The 23,902-nt window shown below is 47.1% G+C and overlaps 1 protein-coding gene across 7 annotated transcripts in view; it reads left to right on the top strand.

Annotated features, from left to right (window-relative positions):
• Positions 1 to 23,902, top strand: part of KMT2D (lysine methyltransferase 2D) — a 145,135-nt gene that overhangs the window by 65,090 nt on the left and 56,143 nt on the right. For 5 of the 7 annotated variants that reach the window (XM_032210729.1, XM_032210726.1, XM_032210731.1 and 2 more), the window contains 11 exons: positions 1,068 to 1,251; positions 1,672 to 1,752; positions 5,112 to 5,228; positions 5,548 to 5,709; positions 6,432 to 6,519; positions 6,639 to 6,874; positions 14,450 to 14,523; positions 18,657 to 18,707; positions 19,348 to 21,078; positions 21,334 to 21,510; positions 23,071 to 23,219. In XM_032210729.1, coding sequence (XP_032066620.1) covers positions 1,068 to 1,251; positions 1,672 to 1,752; positions 5,112 to 5,228; positions 5,548 to 5,709; positions 6,432 to 6,519; positions 6,639 to 6,874; positions 14,450 to 14,523; positions 18,657 to 18,707; positions 19,348 to 21,078; positions 21,334 to 21,510; positions 23,071 to 23,219 — 3,050 coding nt within the window. The remainder of the gene's footprint in view (positions 1 to 1,067; positions 1,252 to 1,671; positions 1,753 to 5,111; positions 5,229 to 5,547; positions 5,710 to 6,431; positions 6,520 to 6,638; positions 6,875 to 14,449; positions 14,524 to 18,656; positions 18,708 to 19,347; positions 21,079 to 21,333; positions 21,511 to 23,070; positions 23,220 to 23,902) is intronic. The other 2 variants (XM_032210730.1, XM_032210732.1) reach the window with 2 other exon arrangements.

Here is a 23,902-nt window from a genome sequence, read left to right on the forward strand (position 1 = left end):
GTTGGATAGCTCGGAAGATGACAGGAAAAACCAGATGCACAGGTGCAGGATAGGCAGTACCCTGCCTGTGAAAGAGATCTAGGTGTCCTGGTGGATCACCACTTCTGCAGCTGCCAGAAAAGCCAACACACTCCTGGGCTGCATCAATAGAGGGATACAGTCAGGACCGTGTGAAGTGTTAGTAATGCTCTATACTGCACTAATGAAGCCACACTTGGAATACTGTGTCCAGTTCTACTTGCCATGATAAAAAAGATACTGAGGCCCTAGGAAGACTGCAGAGAATGGCAACAGCGATGATAAGGAGTCTGGAGGCTAAATTGTATGATGTATGCCTAAGAGAGCTAAGTATGTTTAGCATATGAAGAGAAGGCTTAAATGGTGACATGATAGCTGTCTTCGGGTACTTGAGGGGCAATCACAGAGATGAGGGGAGAGATACAGACTTATTCTGCAAAGCACCTCAGGGCAGGACAGCAAAGCAATAAGTGAAAGCTCCTCAAAGAGAGATCCTACCTAGAACTAAGGAGAAATTTCCTGAGAACAATTAATCTATGGGACAGAGATGAATTGTTCTTAACTGTCTCCTAGAGTTGTGGGTACTCCATCCTGGAGGTTTTCAAGAAAAGATTAGACATTCATTTATCTGGGATGATATAAGGACTCCTGCCCTGGATAGGGAGTTAAACTAGAAGACCTCCAAGGTCCCTTCCAGCCCTATGATTCTATGTATATTGTTAGTTAAAGCAATAGCCCCCATACCAGGGATGAAATTCAGCAGGTTCTGACAGGTTCTGGAGAACCGATAGTGGAAATTTTGAGTAGTTTGGAGAACCGGCAAATACCAGCTTTGGCTGGCCCCTGGAGTGAGGAGGGAATTGAGATTTTGCAGTATCCTTCCCCTGCCACACCCACCAAGCCACACTCACAGAATCAGTAGTAAAGATAAAATTGAATTTCATCACTACCCCATGCACTTGGAACGAGGGAGTTGCCAGAAATTCGTTCATTCATTCATCTGGGCCTTTATCATGTCCGTCCCCCCCTTTCTTCATCCTCTTTGACAGGAAGCATTTTTTGGCAAAGCACTCCTAGACCTGAGTAGACAGGCTCTGTTGGCTGCTGGTGGTGTGGGTGGAGATGGAACTGCCCATCCTCCCGTCGGTCAGGGAGCTCCCAGGCCCAAGGTGGATTCCAGCAGGCTCCAAAAAGGGCCAGAGGATGGAAAGGCAGCTCCAGTTCAGTCCAAAGGTAAGTGAAAGGCTGAGGAGAAATAGCGGGATTAGAGGAGAAATGGTGGGATTTGGGGATCAGACTTTGATTTGGCTCCTGAGGGAGGGAGGGAGGGAAGGAAGGAAGGAAGGAAGGAAGGAAGGAAGGAAGGAAAGAAGGAAGGAAGGAAGGAAGGAAGGAAGGAAGGAAGGGCAAAATGTTTATATTCTAAATACATTTGCTTGGGAATTTAGGAAAAAAAATTAATTTGATTTTGAAGAAGCATTGGCCAAATAAAATGTCCTCAGGCTCGTAGGTGGAGGCAAGCTATGAAGTGAAATTTGTTCCGTGCAGAAATAAATAGTTGGCCCTCAGAAGCCGGGAATCCTTTTTAGAGCCAGTATTAGGACATTTAGCTATCTGTTCTAACAGATCAGCTTCCTGTCTTCCCATCTCTAGGGGATGAATGCCTTAGTAGCAGGGAAGCAGCAGCTCCTGAAAGCAACTTGAAAGCAGCTGATGCCAAGACTGAGAATACTGGTGAGTATCAGGATTTTTAAAACCACATAGGAGGCTTTTGGTCCTCAGGATATATTTCCATGTTACTTTGTGGGGGGGGGATAACATTCCACCTATGTATGATAGCATGGTGCTCTAGAATACTTGAAGTGATTGTTTCTATTGCCTTGAACATATTTGCTGCATATTAATCTACATAATTTCTTATAGCTACATACCCAAACGTCTTTCTTTTGGGGAACTGGGAAAGTTTTATGTGATGTGCGCAAAAATCAGTTAAGAATTAGTAAGCCGAAAAATCTGAAGACATAAGAAGACAGAAAAACACAGCTAAAATTAGTTTACTTCTAAACACCATGGCACATATTGTTGTTTGTTCTTTATAAATGTCTTAGCTCTTTCTTGTTGTAGAACTCATCAAATCCATCCAACCACAATTTGCTTGTTTTTTCATCAGCTCTGCTATTCAGGATCAGATTACTTTTATTCTGATCTGTTACCTACTTTCCTTTTCAGCTAATTTCACCAAAACATAGCATATCTTTTTTCTCTTTTTTTCAATTGATCTTTTTTCCTGCTCTTTATTCCTGTTCCATTCTAAATGGCAGTTTTCTTATATTATGGAAATCGGTAGACGGACCTATATGTATTGATCACTCCTTCCTATTGTGATTTCGATCTATTAGAGTTTTCAAATAACACTTTTTAGTAATTCTGTGAAGTTTAGATTACCGGTCTTAGTCATACTGGTGCCACATGCGGCATCCCTTGCTAGAGGTTAGTATGGGGGTGGTTAGTTGGGGCACATCTAGGCCACTAGAATTTTCAAAACCCGTTTTACCCCCAAGCACGGTCACTCTCTTCTATGGAAGCTAAGTTGTCAAATCTAGAGATTAGTTTGCAATCAAACATTACAGCTTAAAAGCCTGCAGCTCACCAATTATAGAATATATTGACATGCACTCAAGATGCTTAGGACATAGAATAGTTCCTTATAGTCTTACTTACATCCAATACCTGTTGTAGTTATATTTGAAAGTTTGTGAGTACAGTTGTAGCTCATACAGTTGGTGCTTGTTAGTTGTAGCAGCAGCATTGGCTCCCATTAATGGAAAGATAGCACAAAATGGATTTCTTTGACATGTAAGATGAAAGAAAATTGATTGGTTGTTGCTGCTCCTGCTCCTTCCTGACAGTTTGTCCCAAGGGCTTGGGAATGGAATGAGAGGCTCCCACTTTGTCTGCCAGTGAATAAGATTTTAATAAGATGGAAGCTTTTGAGGGTGGCTACAGGATGGTCACAATGAGTGTCACTTTGTCAAGAAATCCAACTAGGAGGCCATTTTCTATAAAAGGTTTGGCCGATGATTAAGGGGGAAGGCATAACTGTTCCTTTTAAAAGGATAAATAATGCCTAACATCTCTGCAGTGCTGAACGATAAAATCACATTGTCCATATAAGCCAACACCCACTAAAATGCTTAAGAAAGATTAAAAAAAACTCTCCCCAGCAAGTATCTGAATTATAATGAACAGCACTTGTTTTATTTCTGAGGTAATAGCTATTCATAGCGGCTGGGCCGTTCTTTTTAAGAATTTTTTCCTATCACAATTATTACCATCAAAACTCTTAAACCAGCCCCAGTGGCAGTTTAACATCCAATGTACATTTTTCAGCAATATATTAGTTGGCAGTGCCTAAACGTAAAACACAAGAACTTTATTGTAACATTTGCACTATCAACCTCAGCAGCCCCCAACCTTTGGGGCAGCAGGGACTGGTTTCATGGAGAAAGATTTTCCCATGGACTGGAGGGGTTTTGTGTGGTGCAGGCATCCTGCAGATGGGGCTTCACTTGTTTGTGCGGCCTGGTTTCTGGCATGTTGCACACCACTGCCAGTCCACGGAGTGGGGGTGGGGGGTTTGGGGTCCCTTGATCTACAGTAACTAGAGGGAGCATCAAAGCAGTCTATGGTGGCATAGGAAGCAGGCATCAAGATTTATAATTTAAGTCTTGCCAGTGCACAGATCTGTAGTTCAGCTAACTCCTTTCTAAGGGTAGCTGTAGCCAGCCTTCTGAGACAAGGTAGCAAAAAGCATTCCTTGTCATTACAGTCACTGGTCCCTGTTCTTTATGTTTAGTCTTTGTCTTCCCTCTACTGCTGAGAGATGCAGGTGCCTTTCAAGTTCCATTGAACAGAATATTCAGCTGAGGGTGAAAGGGGAAAAAAAAGACACACAAATGCAACACCTGGGGTAGCCCTACTGTAGAACACCTGATATAAACATTTACTCAAGTACCAGAGGTGCTTTTATCAACAGGATTTTCTGGGTTTTCTTTGAAAATGTTTTCACTTTTCATCCAAGAAGCTTCTTCAGCTCTGACTGAATGGTGAGGAAGGGAAGAATTTTTACTCCTTGCAGACAGCTGGTCATTTGCATCCTTTTAGCTGGTCGTTATGGTCACCTGGAGGTTTATCTGTGTCCTCAGGGACACCAGAGTGGTGCAAATAGTTGTAGAGCTTTTTTGGAGCTGTTGAAAGGACTGTGTAGTAGACTGGAGATAGATGGTGTTGTATCCTTCCCCCTCTGTTGAGGGAGGGCTGTCCAATTTTGGCATAGATGGTCTCTTTGACCCCTCTTTCAAACCAGCAGTCCTCTCTATCCAAAATGTGGACTTTGCTATCTTTAAACAGAGGGGGAAGGATATGACACCATCTATCTCCAAATTTGTGGTGTCATGTTGCTGTCATGTGACGTATGGTGATACGATGGAGCTGGCATGGGCATGGTCTCCCCTCCCCCCAGTTTGACATGCCTGCTCTAAACGAATGTAAATGACCAGCTGTCTGCAAAGAATATAAATTCTTTCATTTCCCACCATCCTGTCAGAGCTGAAGAAGCCTCTTGGATGAGAAGCGAAACCTGTTCAAAGATAAAACAGAAAATCCAGTTGCTTCTTGAAAAAGCACTTTTGTGACAACCATGACCTGGATGACTGAGAATCTCCATAGACGTTTACTCTAGCATTTTTTTTTAAATATAAAGAGCCATTTTTATTTATTAAATTTACATGCTGCCTGTTTCCGCATCCAAAGTGACCCTGGCTGTCTTTCTAGATGCCCAGAGTCATTCCTTCTAAAAGCCTTGCTTTCTAAATACCTAGCTAGCTATAGGAGATTTGGGATACGCCTCTTGGACAAACTCACCTTGTTTCCATAAGAATGCAGCCAGCTAAGGGAGGGGGCTTAACCTTTCCTTTTAAGGAGTAAGCCATCCTTCCAAGGCACAGAGGTTAGACCTCTTGCCCACAGTCTGGCCACTTCGTACTGTAAGTGATGCCGTGTGCTGATTGACATGGTATGCTTGCTCTCTACAGGGACAGAAGAGCAGATGGTGCCCAAGACCTCTCCAGAACCTACAGGTGCCGAGAACCCAGCCACACCCCCGGGGGAGGGGGTGCTCAGCTCCGACCTTGACAAAATCCCCACTGAAGGTCAGGCGGGTCTTTGAACAGACCCTACTGTCCCCATCCCCCTGCCAAGTGTCTGCTCTGTGGAGAGCAGCCAAGAAGGAAAGCTAGGTTTCTCTCCTGGCTTCCCTTCTGACTGCTAGCGAAAGGCTTAAAAAAATCGGTCTCAGGTGTTCTCGTTTCCCATGTTTCTTGTTTTTGGCTCTCCTCATTCCCCATTCATGTCTCACTTCCCTTGTAATTCAGCCTGCTGTTATGGGAGACTCTCAGATTCCCTACATTACTGAGCTTGCTCCAAATGGACTTGTGATTTCATCGGGACTTTCCCCCCCTTTTTAAACAGAGTTGCCGAAAATGGAGAGCAAGGATGTTCAGCAGCTCTTCAAAGATGTCCTGGGTTCTGCTGAACGAGAACAGCAGCTTAATTCTGTTGGGGTGGATGCTGAGGCCAGAGGCCTGCGTGATCCAAACTGCTCCCAGCTGGCCCAAAGGCCTTTTCTTCAAGGTGAGCTGTGAATACTGAGATGGGGCATTCTGCAGATTCTTTACCTGAATGAGATACTTTGGCTTTTCTACAATTAAAAAAGGGTACCTATGTTTGGATTAGATCATGGCTAAATCCCTTGTGCTTCGCTAGAACTCAGTCAGAAAATCAGTGCATTAATACTGGCTGATAAGTGCTCACTGGGACAGTTGGCCAAATAGATATACTTCCCCCTTAATAAAAACAAAAAGCCATTATCTATTTTGTACACAGTACATATTTATGTCTTCTTTTACCCTTGATCCATTAACTTTTAACTTTTTAAAAATAAATATTTTTATTGCACATTTTTTCCATACATATCTCTATCACACGTTTAACAGATCTGTGACATTATCCATACAACTGGAATCAATATTGAATACATTATATACTTTCTATTTCCAAACGTTCTCACCCTATGTACATTTCCATTTCTTATTTCTATTGTCTATCCATTCATACCATTTCTCCCATACCGCATAGCATTCCAAACCATCATTTCCCTTTAACCCCTTTAATGTGGGTTCGCCCATTTCTGCACACTCATGTATTTTTTGGACTTTTTAAGATTACTTCAGACCTCACCTTCTCAAGTTCACACCTTCTTGCTTTAGGTGATATCTGCCAGAATATCTGGATGGTGCTTTATGTATGCGAGCTCTTTTTGATTCCATTTCTGCAATGTCTCGACTCATTTATAGGTGGTGGTACATCTCTTGGGCCCCTGCAGCCTGCTGTGCCCATGGAGACTTATTCTGGAGTTTGCCAGTCCCCATTCCTTGATAATAAGTAAGTCACCTACCTGTACAACATGATCTCTGGGCTCAGCCCAGCCTCCTTCCTTGACAGTTCCCCCCATTACACCCTACTGTGAATGTGTTTTCTTGTCTTCCCTTACCTCCGTGTAGGGAGAGGAGTGGCTTCTTCAGCCCTGAGCAGTGTGAACCAGAGAGTCCTTGGGCCAGCAGCTCTGCAGCTTCCACACCAACTACTCCCACCACAGAGGGGGAAAGTGACGGACTCTCGTATAACCAGCGGAGCTTGCAACGTTGGGAGAAGGATGAAGAACTGGGAGAGCTTTCCACCATTTCACCTGTCCTTTATGCCAACATGAATTTCCCCAGCCTGAAGCAGGATTACCCAGGTTAGTTACTTATCTTTCTCCCCTTTCTTCCTTTGTGTTTGAGGTCCTTTTAATGACCTCTCAGTCAGATCTGTGGAGATGGAAACAATATGCTTCCCTTTTTGCGGTGGGCCTGCTGTGCAACAGAAGTCAGCGGCTCAAGAATCCCAATCATTTTCTTCAAGAAACCAAATATTGTGTGATTCAAAGAATCCAAGTAATGCCGCTAGGATCAAATGAATCTGAAGAGCATTACAATGCCATATCCTTACTTTGGGAGTCCTCTGTTTCCATTATCGGTATTATTGTTGTGTATTATCATTGTGTGACCCGCTGTTGCCAAATGCTAATGCATTTCATTCAATTGTGTTATGGCCCGTTTACAACCTGTGGACTTGAACTCCCAAAATTCCTGACCAGCCACAGATCTATGTTTGTCAGTCTGAATCAGCTGTCTTTAAGCTCTATGTTCTCCTAGCTTATATATGGAACTATTAATGTTGTCACGAAAGAAATCCTTGATTGAACCAGTTTCATGTGATGGTTTCATCATCAGATGGAAAATAAATCTCTGCTTAGTTCATCGTATCCCAAATTTGTTTCCTCACTTTCCCAGTTACTGTCTATATATTTTCTATTAAGCAGATCTCTAGGAGATGATCTGTGAGCAACTTTAGAATTAATGATGGTGTTGGTCTCAGAGTATTTTTCATGAATACCGAGTTTTCTGCAATGTGGTTATTTATGAAGGAGACTGTCCAGACACTATTCCATCTTAGTTTTATCCCAGTGGTTAAAAAGCCAGTCCTAGGAGTTGTCCATGGTTATTTGTAGCAATGTGCTCAGAAGAGCTGGTTATGGATATTTTTTCAGAAATGGTTGAAGGAGCAGTGAAGTTTGGGAAGAAGCCTTGATGGCTGTGCAGACTCAGGGGTAGGGAAGGAGGATAGGGAACGTGCTGGGAAGATTGGGGAGGTCGTAGGCCTGTGGGCTATGGTGTTCTGGGATATTGGTGATAGCAGCTGAGGGAGGGCTCAAGAAAGCTCAATAAGGCAGACCTGGAGTAGTGGAGTGGGCAGCAGCTGTGTGACATGCAGCAATCTAGTCCTGTTCAGATTTGGTTTTTCTAAAAATCTGAATCAAAGTGTTCTGGGTTTCAGTTGATGCAACATCGGTTTCCAGGTTCAAAGCAGGAGATTTCCCATTTCATGCACAATGCTAGTGCTTCTCGTAATCTGTGAAACAAATTCTACTGTTTGAGTCATGGCTTGAAGCCTTGTGTTACCTTTGTGATTGCTCCAAAGAGATGGCGGTTCTAAACCCTGATTTGTGTTTTGCATTGTATTTTCTTAGGCATTCTTCTCTCATCTGTTGCTTTCCAGAGATGTGGAGCTTTTAGTACCATTATGAGTTAAAAATCCAACACACCTAGAAGCCACTGATTGAGAAAAATTGGCAGTCTATTATCTGCTTGTAGCAGGATACAGAATCTATTGTTTACCATAGGAAGGGAGGGAGTGGTCACGTGTGGGTTTTCGCAAAGCCTGATTGGTCCAAAGACTGAGAGCAAACTCTTAAATACTGGTGCCTTCCAATCTTGGCCCAGTTTCCTCTCAGTCTTTCTTGGTCCAAGTACTGTGAGAATATTCCTGGTAGGATTTCTATTTGTTTCAATCTGATCTCTCATTTGGTTTAATTGGGCACTTTAAAAGTTTTCCCCTAAATTCTAAATTGTACAGCTGCGGCCCCAAGGGACAGTTTTCTGCCTTGGGCGGTTGGGGGAGGGCCCTGTGGGGCATTCTGCCTCCTCCCCGCGGGCCCGGAGCCTCAGCCCTATCCGCAGGATTGCGGGGCTGCCAGCTCCTCTCTCAGCTGCTGAATCGGCAGCTTCGCTTGCTATTTTGATTGCGGCAACCGGCGGCGGCACCACAAGGCGCGCACGAGCTGTTCGCGGTGCCAGTGATTGCTAGGAGCAGTTTTCGAGCTCCTAGCAGCCTTTGTGAACTGTGCGTGGCTTTTGGGGGAGGGAGGTGCGAGCCTGGGTGCCGTGTGGCCTCCCCTGACGTTGCTGGCAGTGGCACGGGTGTTTAGAAGCCCGGCTGAGACGCTGAGTGTAATTTCGGCCGCCAGGCTTGTGCAGAGGCTTCCGGCGGCCATTTTGAATTGCCGCCACGTGCGCGAGGAGCGCGCTTCGACCTGCGGCAGCTCAGGCCTCATCCTTTCACAGCAGACAACAGGCCCAGGTCCCGGTGGGGCCTACAGAGCCTTGGAACCCTTATTTAAGCGGCTGGCACTTGAGTAGGCTATGGAAGAGGGTGCGGAGATTCCCCAGGGCCAGGTGATGGGCCCGATCAGGAGTGGAGAGGACCTTGAGCAGGGGATGGGACAAGGGTTCCCCCCACCCCGGGTTCTTTGGCTGCCCAGCGCCCATCTCGGTCCTCCATCAGGGAGGAGGCCAGGTAGCACAGGGCAATTGAAAAAACATTTGCAAGGGCAGAGAGGCAGGCCAAGTCAGCCGGGCCCTCATCCCAAGACAGGTCTCGATCTCCTCTCGGGCCTATTTCTAGCTGTTCTTCCCCTAGGGGGTTTAGCCCTTCTTCTCCCTCGGTCTCTCCCGACAGGCCTCATGCCTATTCCAGGAGGAGGGGATCCCCCTCTCCCTCAGGTGATCCTTTGGAGGGTACGTCTAGGGGACCCTGCACTTTGTGCAGGTTGGCTCCCCAGGGGCCTAGTTCTGCTTACGGCGATATAGAGGATTTGGATCAACTCCCTGAAGGTATTAAAAGACTTATTTCTGCAGCCATTTCGTGTGGCATTGCCCAGCGGGATAAGAGCTCTTTTTCTTCCAGACATGGGGGTCTGGGCTGGACCCAGTATCGTGCTTCCTCTCCTTCCATGGTTAGCGAAGCCTCGGTCATGGGAAAGGAAAATCTCCAGGACATGGGTTTCTCGGAGGACAAGGATGCTGCCTCCTCAGATGAGCCCTCTTCTTCGGGCCTCTTTGTCCCAGCCATGTTCAAGATTCTCTTGGGCAAGGCTAGGAAAACCACCAAGGTGGGGACTGGGGACCCTTCGGTGCCTCCACCTAGGGATCCTGACATGGCCATGTTTTCTGCCACGGCCACAAACAAGGAGGAGATTCCGGCTCCTCCCTTGTTTATGGAGATACTGACCAACCAGTGGGTGCGTCCCTCCAATTTCTCGACTCCTGGGAGTAATGACCGCCGGCACTATAATGTGGAGCAGACCTTTGCTCAGGACATTCAGTTACCGGCCATTGACACTCCGGTGGCCGCCCTGGTCTCCTCCTCTCCGGTGGTATCGGGCAATGCGGCAGATAAAATGAAGCTGGAGGATAAGTGCACTGAGCTTACCTTGAGAAAGAATTTTAATGCCACTGCATGGGCTATCAAGTCTGCGGCCTCGGCCTCCTATTTCAACCGGGCCATGGTCATGTGGCTTAAGCAGCTCCAGGAGCGCATTTCCATCCAGGATGAGCGGCTCCACCAGGATCTAATCAAGATCATGGCGGCCTCCCAGTTTTCCGCTGATGCGACCCTGGACATGGTAAGTTTGCATCCAGTGCTTTGGCCACTTCTGTCACGTCTCGCAGGCTCTTATGGCTGCGCCACTGGAAGATGGATAACAAGGCCAAGTGGAATTTGGTAGCCGCTCCGTTCAAGGGGTCTAATCTTTTTGGGGAGGCCCTCAACCCCATTCTGGTCGATAATAAAGAAAAAAAGAAAGTTCTGCCATCTAACGCTAAGGCTAGGTATCATCCTTACCGTAGGCAGCAGTATAGGGCTACAGATTACAACTATAGCCAGCATTTTTCTTCCTTCCACTCTGACAGGCAGTTTCCCAGGTCGTCCTTTCAGGACAGAAACCATTTCCAGCACCAGTCCAGATGGCCCTTTCGTGGAGGAGGCGTCCGTCCCTACCGCAGGGGGAAGTGACTTGAACCCGAGTCGTCCCATTGGCAGCCGCCTTTCCCTCTTTGCGGATCAATGGGACGAGATCACGTCGGACGCTTGGGTCCGAGCCACGGTTCGTCACGGTCTCAGGTTAGAATTTCTCTCCACCCCGCCGAATCTCTTCAGGTCGTTCCCTCCGTCCCGGAGTCTGGAGCACCGCTGCCTAATGGATCATGCTATCGCCCACCTTCTCGACATTCAGGCGGTGGAGGTAGTTCCTCTAGAGGAACGGGGCCTGGACCACTACTCCAACCTGTTTGTGGTTCCGAAGAGCTCGGGGGGCTGGAGGGCGATTCTGGACCTCAAGCACCTGAACCATTTCCTGGTGTACAGGCGGTTCAAAATGTCCTCCCTCAAATTTATCCTTCAGGGCAAAAGGAAAGGGGACTTCTTGGCTTCCGTGGACCTCACGGAGGCCTAACTTCACATCCCTATTCTACCCGGTCATCGCAGGTTCCTGAGGTTCTCGCACGGGGAACACCACTACCAATACAGAGCTCTTCCCTTCGGGCTGGCCTCGGCCCCCCGGACCTTCACAAAGGTCTTGGCAGCTCATCTGTGCTCCATCCCGGTACAGCTCCAATGTTATTTAGATGATGTCTTAGTTCAGGCAGGGTCTTTTCCTCAGGCCATTTCGGACCTTCAACTCACCACCTGGAGTCTTCAGAGCCTAGGTTTTTCGGTGAACTTCCCCAAGAGCCACCTTTCCCCCTCCACGCACTTCTTCACCTGGGGACGGTCATATACTCCGTGTCGGGGGTGGTGCGTCTGTCCCAGGAGCGCCAGAGCAGCCTACGTCAACTGGCAGAAAGCGTTCGTGGAAGTCGGTTAGTTTCAATCCTCACTCTGTCACAGTTATTGGGCAAGATGGTCTCTTGCATCGGGATTGTCCCGTGGGCCAGACTTCACCTTCGGCCTCTCCAGTGGGAGCTCATCCCCTTTCAGAGGCGGCGATTGAGCAATTCTCTTCGCACTCTCCGCCTCCCGGCGGGAGTCCGGGCCTCACTGGGGTGGTGGCTTTCCCTGGCCATTCAGCGGGGCTGCTGCTTCTGGGAGCTGGACAGGGTGACCGTCACCACGGACGCAAGTCTGTTCGGGTGGGGGGCCCTGGTGGGTTCCCGGATGGCTCAGGGCAGGTGGACGGCCTCGGATCTCCACCACAACATAAATTGGTTGGAGCTGAAGGCGGCCCGCCTGGCTCTGCGACACTTTCAGGCCTCGGTGGAGGGGCGTCATGTGCTCCTTCTGACGGACAATGTGGCCACCAAGGCCCACATCAGTTGTCAAGGGGGGACCCACTCTGGGGCTCTCTGGCTAGAGGCTCTGAGGCTGGGCAGAGAGGCACCTGTTGTTCTTGGTGTCAGAGCACATATCTGGGCTCTCCAACGTCCAGGCGCATTGGCTGAGTCGGGCGACTGGACAATGGCGAGTGGCAACTCCATCCATCGTTGTTTCGGAGGATCTGTTAGAGGTTCGGCACTCCTCTGGTGGATCTGTTCGCCTCGCCCGCAAATTCACAACTTCCCCGTTTTTTCACCCATTTCCAGCCCAGGTCTGCGGAGGGCACGGACGCCCTCAGGAGCAGGTGGGCCTCAGGCCTTCTGTATGCATTTCCTCCCATCCCCCTCGTTCCGGGGACCATCACGAAGGTGGTGGTGGAGAAAGCCCTGGTCATTGTGGTGGCCCCTTATTGGCCCAGAAGGCCTTGGTTCGCAGACCTAGTTCAGCTGTCGGTGGCCCCTCCGTGGAGGATTCCACGGAGGAGGTGGTCTTGCAGCAGGGGGTCCTGCTTCACCCGGAGCCCCAGTGGCTCCATTTGACTGCCTGGCTCTTGAACGGCGGCTACTGAGGGGGGATAACCTGTCCTCTGGGTTCATTCGTACCATCGAGGTGTCTCGGCGTCCATCAACAACCCGCATCTACAATTCCACCTGGGTGGCCTTTGTCCTGTGATGTTCTCCTCTTGGCATCTCTCCCGACAGGGCCACTATTCCCAATGTCTTGGATTTCCTGCAGAAGGGCCTTGACGACGGGCTTTCGCAGAATACGTTGCGCTGCCAGGTGGCGGCTTTGTCTTTGGTCCTAGGGGGTGTGGGGTCTTCTTCCTTCTCCCATGTTCCCCTGATCAAGCGTTTTCTGAAGGGGGTGGCTAATCTTAGGCCTCACCCTGTCCACAGGTTCCCCACGTGGGATCTTCCCCTGGTTCTCAGGGCTTTGACGGGGGCCCCTTTTGAACCTCTCCGGTCTGTTCATCTTCAGTTCTTGTCTCTGAAAGTGGCTTTCCTGGTGGCGGTTACCTTCACCCGATGTATTTCGGAACTGGAAGCCCTGTCTTCCAGGGACGACCTTTGCCATTTTCACCAGGACAGGGTGGTGCTTCGCCTTGATCCTACCTTCATCCTGAAGATGAACACTTCTTTTCATAGGGCTCAGGAGATCGTCCTGCCCGACTTTTGCCCGGGCCCGTCCAATGATAGGGAGAGGCTCTGGCATCAGTTGGGCGTGCGCCGCGCTCTGCGGATCTACCTCCAGCGGACCAAGGGGGTCCATAGGTCAGAGGCCTTGTTTGTTTTCTTCCAGCCGGGAACGTTAGGGTCTAGGGTGTCCTCGGCCACCATTGGCCGTTGGCTGCGTCAGGCCATTGCGGAGGCCTATGGAGCGGCTGGTCGTCCAGCCCCGTCGGGCATTACGGCCCACTCTACTAGAAGTGCTGCGACCACGGTGGCGTGGGCCACGAGAGCCCCCTTTGAGGACATTTGTCAGGCGGCCACTTGGGCTTCTCCGACGTCTTTCATCCAACATTATCGCCTGGATGCCTTTGCTTCGGCAGACACATCTTTTGGTCGGAGGGTCTTGCAGAGGGTGGCGGCTGATGCTCCCCTTGGGGCTTAGGGGTCTATTGTTCTCCCTCCCTGGGACTAGAAGCTTGGGTATGTCCCATACGTGACCACTCCCTCCCTTCCTCTGGAAAAAGAATGTTGGTCTTACCTGAACGTGTCTTTTAAGAGAAAGGGAGGGAGTGGTCACGACCCGTCCTGAGGTTTCCTTGTTGGGGCCCAGGGGAGGACCCGGGTGGTTCCTGGTGGGGGGGGGGGTGTTGTTGTTTTGTTGTTTCAGTTCTACCGTTCGCCTTCGAGAAACTGGGCCGGGATTGGAAGGCACCAGTATTTAAGAGTTTTCTCTCAGTCTTTGGACCAATCAGGCTTTGAGAATACCCACAAATGACCACTCCCTCCCTTCCTCTTAAAAGATACGTTCAGGTAAGACCAACGTTCTCTAGATGTTGCTGAGTATGGCCAATGATGAGGCGATGCTTTATCCTGTAGCATTCTTGGGTTGACTGTTTTCGTTTTCTGAGATGCGTTTAACAAAACTGTTTAAAAATATAGGAATGGAATAAGCAGAGATCATGCAGATACTGACTGGGAAACTAGGCAGATGTGTTGCAATAAGATTAGAATTCTGCTAGCTGAGTGGAATAAAGTGAACCTTTCCCTAAGTAGACTCCTACGCTGGCTTTACGATAAAATGTTTTTGTAGACTCCCTGGACAAAATTAACTGGCCTTGGCATATGAGAGTTTCCCTTTCATTTCAATTTTATTCTTGTCATTCTGCCTCCAGACTGGTCTAGCCGTTGCAAGCAGATTATGAAGCTTTGGCGAAAGGTGCCAGCTCCAGACAAAGCCCCATATTTGGTAAGTGGGCCATGTAAATACGAGTTTTGAATTGGATGTTTTGTGAAGCTTTTTAAAAAACTGACTTTATTTTTTCTCTTATATTTAATAGAATTTATTTAGGTTTCTCACGGGGAGGTTTGTACATTCTCGGTATCCTTATATCAGTGCAACTCCTATGTTCTTAGCACAATTACTACAGAATGTTGTACTGTATGTAGAGAATTTGTGTTCAGACAGCCACTCTTCAATACACCCTATTTCATTTTCTCCTAATTTTCATCCTACCCCAAGCTTTCTTTTTGGAGGGTTTCCTCTTTAATGTTTATATATATATTTGGTAATAGATAGATAGATAGATAGATAGATAGATAGATAGATAGATAGATAGATAGATAGATAGATAGATAGATAGATAGATATAGATATAGATATATAGATATATAGATATATAGATATATAGATATATAGATATATAGATATATAGATATATAGATATATAGATATATAGATATATAGATATATAGATATATAGATATATAGATACTTCTCCAGACTGAATGACCTGAACCAGTGCCACTGTTGCTTGTAAGCAGATTGTGCAGAAATCCACACTTGGAAAAATAGATTGCTATTATGAACTTGTGAGGGGGAAAACAATCATTTGTTCTGAAAGTCTGTTGCATTTCTCTCACAAATATTGTATTTTTCGGAGTATAAGATATACCTTTTTCCCTCAAAAAAGAGGCTGAAAATCTGGGTGCATCTTACACACTGAATACAGCATTTTTTTTGCCTCCTGAAACCCTGCCCCTTCACCAAAATGACCATGCATAGCTTGTAGAAGGTTTTCAGAGAGCTGCTGGGGGCTGGGGAGGGCAAAAATGAGTGAAAAATGGGCCATTTTTTGCTCACTTTTGCCCCCCCCCCCCCGCAGCCCCCAGGAGCACTCTATAAGCTTTCTAATGTCCTTTTTTTTTTTTTGACAAAAAATGGGCCCTTTTTGATCATTCCCCCCCCCCCCCCCCCAGAACACTCTACAATCCTCCTAAAGGTTATTCATGCCCTTTGGGGGGGGGGGAACAGGCCTGTTTTCACAAAAAAATGGGCCGTTTTGGGGAGGTTTGCAGAGTGCAAAAACTTTTTTTTTAATTTGCCTCTTCAAAACCTTGGTGCGTCTTATACTCCGAAAAATACGGTAGATGTGTAAAGCACTTGTGCCGGTCTTTGAACTGTTTTAGGAGTGGGACACATCAAGTTCCAGGGTTCTCTATGAATAAATTAAGAGAATAACAGGCAAAATATAAATCCTGGCAATGGTTTTTCACTCAGAGTAGCCGGATATCCATTAACATGAAGAATTTGAACCAAAGAGGGTTTCTGTCAAATTATAATCATCTAGAATAGAAGAGTAGAATAGAATAGAATTCTTTATTGTCCAAGTGTGATTGGACACACAAGGGATTTGTCTTTGGTGCATAGGCTCTCAGTGTACATAAAAGGACAATATACATTCGTCAAGAATCATAAGGTACAACACTTTATGATAGTCATAGTGTACGAATAAGCAATTAGGAAACAATATCAATATAAATCGTAAGGATACAAGTAACAGAGTTACAGTCCTGCAGTCATAAGTGGGAGGAGATGGGCGATAGGAACAATGAGAAGACTAATAGTCATAGTAATGCAGCCTTAGTGAATAGTTTGACACTGTTGAGGGAATTATTTGTTTAGCAGAGGGATGGTGTTCGGGGAAAAACTGTTCTTGTGTCTAGTTGTCTTGATGTGCCGTGCTCTATAGTGTCATTTTGAGGGTAGGAGTTGAAACAATTTACGTCCAGGATGTGAGGGGTCTGTAAATATTTTCACAACCCTCTTTTTGACTTGTGCAGTGTACAGTCCTCAATGGAAGGCAAGTTGACAGTAATTGTTTTTTCTGCAGTTCTAATTATCTCTGAAGTCTATGTCTTGTTGGGCTGTAGAGCCAAACCAGACAGTTATAGAGGTGCAGATGACAGACTCAATGATTCCTTTATAGAACTGAATCAGCAGCTCCTTGGGCAGTTTGAGCTTTCTGAGTTGGCGCAGAAAGAACATTTCTTGTTGTGGTTTTTTGATGACGTTTTTGATGTTAGGTGTCTCTTTTAGGTCTTGGGATATGATAGAGCCTAGAAATTTGAAGGTTTCTATTGTTGATACTGTGTTGTCTTGTATTGTAAGAGGTGGTAGTATGGGAGGGTGGTATGGTCTACCACCATTTCTACGGTTTTGAGTGTGTTCAGTTCCAGATCGTTCCGGTCACTAGTTGTTCAACCTCCTGTCTGTATGCAGTTTCATCGTCTCGAATGAGACCAATCACTGTTATATCATCTGCAAACTTCAGTAGTTTAACAGATGGATCACTTGTTTGGGGACTAGAAAAGATTAAAAGGTATGGGGAAAACAATTACTAACTAAGAGGGGAGAAAAGAGGGAGGAGAAAGAGCAAGATGGCAACTACTCAACCAAAAGAAAGGCAGAAGTCATAATTCTATTCCTCCTTCCTTTTTCTCTTTCTTCTCTTTTATATTTTGATTCTATTTAAAAATTCTAAATAAATGTAAGGTTTGCTAGTTCAGTATAGTGTAGTCTAACGAATCTAGTCTAGATGTCTATGGAAGAGAAGGACTGGGGTGACCTGATAGCAGTCTTCCAGTGTTTGAGGGGCTGTCGGGGAGAGGGTGGGATGGGCTTGTTCTCCAAAGCACCTGAAGGCAGGAGAAGAAGCAATGGGTGGAAACTAATCAAGGAGAGAACCAACTAAGGAGGAATTTCCAGACAGATTAATTAATCAGTGGAATGAGTTGCCTCCAGAAGTTGTAGATGCTCCATCACTGGGTGTTTTTGAGAAGCGACTGGACAGCCATTTTTCCAGGGTGGTATAGGTTCTCCTGATGGAGTAGAGAGTTGGACTAGAAGGCCTCCAATGTTCCTTCCAACTCTGTTATTCTGTACTCTGTAATAATCCTGTGATCCAAGGGTCTTTCAAGCCCATTTGGCCTGCCGAAAGAAATTCCTAGTAAGCCTTTCTTCTGTTCTGATGCAGCCAAAGCTAGCCAGCTCTGTGGGAATAGCAGGACTTCTCCTGTTCTATCTTGTTCGGTATTTTGGGCAGTAATCTAATATTTCTTGGATACTCCCCTGCTTCTGCATACCCAGAACAGAATAGTTTTGGGTTATCACCTTATTTCCTTTCTTTTCTTCCATTCTGAGGACAGCTGCAGCCCCTGTCATTTGCTCCACTGGACAACAACTGCTCAGGAATCCCTTTTTCCCCCTTGTTGAATGTTTGAAAGTGGGGTTAAAGGAAAGAGTCCCTATTTCCCACCTTCTTCTACAAATACTTACTCGGATTTGTCTGGCTTTCTGTAAACGCAGACAGATATCTGATTTTTAAAACATTACACCGTGCTTTGGATAAGTGATTTTGATCCCAAAAGGATGTTATATACTTAACAGTATATGACTTAGAGTGACTATGTATTATGAGCCATGCTGGTGCAGTGGTTAGAATGCAGTATTGCAAGTGAATTTTGCCAACTGCCAGGAGTTCAGTCCTGACCGGCTGAAGATTGACTCAGCCTTCCATCCTTTCAAGGTCGGTAAAATGAGGACCCAGATTGTTGGGGGCAATATGCTGATTATGTAAACTGCTTAGAGAGGGCATTAAAGCACTGTGAAGCAGTATATAAGTCTAATGCTATTGCTAGAGAAATGAAAGTTTTGAGACAAAATATTTTATCTTTTTCTTTTTTGAAGTGTTTTGAATTGATAGCCATTAGCAATAGTCAATTATTTCATATTGTGAGGCAGGTTGAACAGAGAGAGAGAGAGAGAGAGAGAGAGAGAGAGAGAGAGAGAGAGAGTGATGGGCCCAGAGTCACCCAGTCAGCTTTCATGGCTAAGGCTGGATTAGAACTCACAGTCTCCTGCTTTTTCTAGCCTTAACCCCCAGCCCAAACTATCTTTCATAATATTAACATACTGTATATTTTGATGATTTGGAAATAACAAATTATGTGACTTGTTCAATAGCATTGAGTGACTGGAGAGGGGTTGTATGGGAGGGATTTTGTTTGCCTTCTCTCACCTTACTCTTATTTCTCTGACAGCAAAAGGCCAAAGATAACCGGGCAGCCCATCGCATCAACAAGGTGCAGAAGGTAGGTAAGACAATAGATATGAAACGGGATTGGTTGAAACCAGAACAGGGAAATTTGGGGAAACTCGGCGCTGACATGCCGTGGTACCCGTATGGAATATATTCTTACCAAGGTTGTATGTAATTCTGTGCCGCAAAAAGCTGAATCCTGTGTTGGATTTTGACCCCTAACCCGTTCCCCTGAAAAGAAGATCTTTTTCGGGCTTTTGAGCACATGCACTAAAATAAGCCCTCCCCCGAAAATAAGCCCTCCCTGAAAATATTGCAACACAGCAGCAGTCATGAGGTGACAGTGCTCACTGCCTCCTGCACCTCAAAAATAAAAAGACCTCCCCGAAAATAAGGCCAAGCGCTTATTTCAGGGGTCAAAAGAAAATAAGACACTGTCTTATGTTTTGGGAAACGGTATTTTTCAGTACACATTAATCAAATTTAGAGAGAGACAGACAGAGACCATTGATGGTGCCTCAGGGTTTTTCAAAGGTCACTTAGATACTCTTCTTCTCCTGCCTTCCCAGGAATATCTGGCTTCCCACGTCTCTTAAAACTTTAAACTCTTCGTATTTTGCCTTTGCGTCTGCTCTTCTGGCATTGACAATGCCTTTGTCCCTCTGGGGCACTTTCTTCTCCCTTTTCCACAGCAAGCTGAGAGCCAGATCAGCAAACAAACCAAAGTGGAGGTGCTGCGAAGGCCTGACCGCCCCACGCTTCATCTGCGCATACCATCTCAGCCGGGGGTGCTGCCTGGTGCCCCTCAGCCGTTGCCACCTTCTTCCTCTACTGCTTCAGCCTCGGGACAGTCCCTCTACATTAATCACACTGCAGCTCTGCCAAGTGGGCCGGGTATTGAGTCGCCCAGTGAGCTCTTCCTTAAGCTTCCCTCTTCTGCCACCAGTGCCCAGCCCCCTGTGCAAGTGCCTTTGCACGAGCCCTACGGCATGGCCTCTGCTTGCCCCCCACCAGATCCAGGTTTTCCTTCCCCCTCCTTGGTGGGCCAGAGTCCTACAGTGCCTAGCGGCTTTGTCTCTTCCTCTTCTGCCTCCTCTGGACAATCTCCGCTCCTACCAAACCTTCGTCCGTCCCCGCAAGCTGGAGAGTTGCAGCCCACCCCACCTGGAACCCCAAGGCATCAGCCCTCCACGCCGGACCCTTTCCTTAAGCCACGCTGCCCCACTGGATCCTTGGAAAACTTGACTGTGCCTGGAAGCCCTCAGCGAGCTGCGCTTCTGCTTTCCCCACCACCCTTTGGGGAGCAGCAAAAAAAGGGATTGGATATCAAGAAGGAAGATTCCGGTCGCGGGATCGGCTCTCCTAGTTACAGCTGCAGCTATAGCAACTCCCCTTCCAGTGCTCTCCCATCCAATGAAATGAAGGCCCCGGACGTTTTTAAAGCCCCTCTCACCCCACGCCAGTCTCAGGTGGAGCCACAAAGCCCAGGTTTAGGGCATCGTCCCCCAGATTCCCACCCTCTGGCTGCTTCCCCACCCAGCCAGGCTGATCTCTACAGGCAGTCGCCTTACCCAGATCCCTATGCCCAGCCCCCACTGACCCCAAGGCCTCAGCCCCAACCCCCAGAGCCCTGCTGCGTTTTGCCTCCCCGCTCGTTGCCTTCGGACCCCTTTTCACGCATACCTGCCAGCCCACAGTCTCAGTCAAGCTCCCAGTCCCCTCTCACTCCCCGTCCCCTCTCCACTGAAGCCTTCTGCCAGTCTCCCGTCACTCCTCGCTTTCAGTCTCCTGACCCCTACTCCCGGCCACCCTCCCGGCCCCAGTCCCGGGACCCCTTTGCCCCCCTGCACAAGCCCCCTCGGGCTCAAATGCCAGATGTTGGCTTCAAGCCGATGCCTGTCTCCCACAATACCCTGGCAGTTGGGAATTTCTCAGCGGTGCCACCCCCTTCTGAGTCCCACCCAAAGACCAACCAGCAGTCTCAGTTTATCCGCTCTCCTGGCGCCAGTGTCTTTCCCAGTGCTCAGCCGCAGATGCGGTTCACCTTCCCTCCCAATGAGCCCATCAAGAACTCTCCTTCACAAGGGGTCAACAGCCATTTTGCTCCTGGCAAACCTCAAAGCACAAGCTACGTTTCTTCACCGGGCTTCCACCAGGCTGGGAGCCCTCTGGGCCCAAGCAAGAATACCCCAGATCCGTATACGATCTCCCCGTTGCGACCTCCGTCGGTGCTGCCCCAGCAGCCCCCTTCACAGCAAGATGGAGCCATGTCCTTTCTGCCACGAGGAGGCATGCCTTCAAGTGACAAGAGAGAGGAGGGGGCAATAGGACCCCCCAGCAGGGAGCTGCAAGAACTGACGTCTGGCCAGGAGGGGGCCGTTGGCAACAACGCTACCCAGACAGAGATGGAAAAACAGCGTCAGGTTAGTGGATTACATTGGGCCAGGGAAGTTGGATTTCAGCTTTATGGGAACCAGAGCAGATGGACCAAGAGACAGGAAATGCCTTAATGGCCTTTTTCCAGTCCAGCTACCTGAGCGTGTAGCAATGAAGTGAAGGATGGTAATGAAGAATTATCTGTGTCTTGAAGGAGGCAAGAAAGGCAGATTTGCTTAAAGGGCTTCTGAGCACAAGGTACTCATCACTCTCTCTGCCCTGTTCCTTTGCTCCTCTACTAGCGTCAGAGACTCCGGGAGTTGCTTATCCGTCAGCAGATCCAGAGGAACAACTTGAGGCAAGAAAAAGAGAGCGCAGCAGCCGCAGCCACCGGTGTTCAGTCCTCTTGGAACACCGAGGGCACCGGACCAGGCTTCGAGCAGATCAACCGCAGCATGACTCCTTACCCATCGGCACAGGTAGGGACTGTAGCCCCAGACGGAGACCTGGATCCAACTGCACTGTGAATTGTGGAATCTGGCTTTCCATACTGTTTTTGATATATCCCCCAAAGGATTCTGTCAGGCACGAAAGATAGGGTCCGTGTTCGAAGGACCAATGAAACCGATTTACTGGTATTGGTAAGGCATCTTCTCAACTAGTTGTCAGCATCTGGGAAGAGTTAGATATGGGTCAACAGCACCGAAGAGAGGGTTGGACTTAATTCGCTTGTAGCTATGTAGGGATTCTGGGCTGATGTCCCTTTTCACCCTGCCCTCAGGTTCTGCCATTCCTTCTCCTACAGATTCCATTCAGAATCTGAAAGAGATGCTCTTTCTTACATTCTGGAACAGAGACATTACCAGGGTCGAAATCTGCTCTATCTGTTGTATGCATAACTTTTTACACATGCTGCTGGGTCCAGTGTTTTAAAAAATTGATACCGCCCTGGTGGGTTAAATGTGTAGTGTTAAATCTATAATGCTAAATTGTGTTAAATCTAGTGAGATAAATGTTCAAATGAATATAATTGGGTGATGCTCTGAGTGCGCTAAACTTTGTACATTATTTATTTTATTTACTGTATTTTTTGGAGTATAAGACGCACCTGAGTATAAGATGCAGCAAGGTTCTGAAGAGGAAAATTTTAAAAAAAAATTTTTGCACTCTGCAAACCTCCCAAAAATTGCCCATTTTTCACAAAAATGGGCTCGTTTCCCCCCCCAAAAAAGGGCCCTTAGGGGTATGTAGAGTGCTCCTAGGGGGTGCCCCCCCCCAAAACGAGCAATAAATGGCCCATTTTTCACAAAAACAGGTCAGTTTTTTCTCTCAAAAAGGGCACGGATAGCCTTTAGGAAGCTTATAGAGTGCTGGGGTTTAAGAGGGGGGCAAAGAATTGGCCATTTTTCGCTCATTTCTGCCCTCCCCGGCCCCCAGGAGCTCTATGAAAGCCTTCTACAGGATATGCACGGCCATTTTGGTGAAGGGGCAAAGTTTCAGGAGGCAAAAAATGCTGTATTCAGTATATAAGACGCACCTAGATTTTCAGCCTCTTTTTTGAGGGAAAAAGGTGCATCTTATATTCTGAAAAATACGGTATTTTTTATTTATTCATTAAGTTTTTATGCCGCCCATCTCCCCTATAAGGTGACTTTACATTATGACTTTCTGGAAAGCGTTTTACTCTATATAGAACTCATACTAACAGAAGACAATAGTTGTAGCTCAGGGTTGAACTGTGGGGTTCTTGGTGCTCTCTGAACGTGATTGTTTTCTTGCCTGTGTTTCATTACCCAACAACGTAACATCAACAGTGCTAAAAGTCTGGATGAGACATCTTGGAGGAGAAGTGAAACATCTTCACAAGAAAAAACAAAGTCCAGTTGCCTCCTGAAAACTGCTAGTATGTTGATGTTACCTAGCTGGAAATAAAACACGGGCAAGAAAACAACCAAGCTCAGAGACACAAACGACCCCAAGAACTCAAACTGTTCTGTCAAGCAGTAATAGTTTTGAATGTTGATTCTTCCTTTCTGTAGGACAAGGGACTACTTGGCAGCCTGGGGAGCGCTCCAGGAGGCAGCAAGCTGCCCAGTGGTGTGATGGTACAGTCATCCTATATACAGGAGGACCGAGGCGCCCGGCCACCTCCAGCAGCAACACCCTCTGCCATGGATATCAATGGCAGGTAAAACTCTAGCTGGTGTTAGAAAAGCCAATCCAGTCACAATAGCAAGATGGACTGAAGGAAGGAGGCAAATCATTGATCAGTAGGTCTCACTTTCTAGCCAACAGGAGGTATCTTGCTTGTTTGTGACTCACTCCACCCACATTTATGCACCCCCCCCCCCCCCCCCCGCAAAGCATTCTAGAATTAAGTCGCAGTGGCGCAGTGGTTTGAATGCAGTACTGCAGGCTAATTCTGCTGACTACCAACTGCCTGCAATTTGGCAGTTCAAATCTCACCAGGCTGAAGGTTGACATAGCCTTCTATCCTTCAGAGGTCAGTAAGTTGAGGACCCAGATTGTTGGGAGCAATAGGCTGACCCTGAAAACCACTTACAGAGGGCACTGCCAAGTGGTATATAAGTCTAAGTGCTATTGCTATTGTGCCACAGAAATTCAGTGATAAAACGATGATATGGAGTAGCAGAAGTAAGCTGTGCATATTATTCATTTATTAAATTTATATTGCTGCCCAATTCTTGGCAACTGTGGTTTACAAATGATTTAAACGGGGGGAAAGTTGCAAACAAAAGGATAGAGATGGCAGAATAGTAAAACTGGATAAAAACAGATACTAGTCACAACTGCCACCTAGTAGGGAAACTGACCCCTATTTTTGAGGATTTCTTCATACCGGCACCTTTA

This window comes from Thamnophis elegans, chromosome 2 (assembly GCF_009769535.1).
Source record: "Thamnophis elegans isolate rThaEle1 chromosome 2, rThaEle1.pri, whole genome shotgun sequence".
Classification (NCBI taxonomy): Eukaryota; Metazoa; Chordata; class Lepidosauria; order Squamata; family Colubridae; genus Thamnophis; species Thamnophis elegans.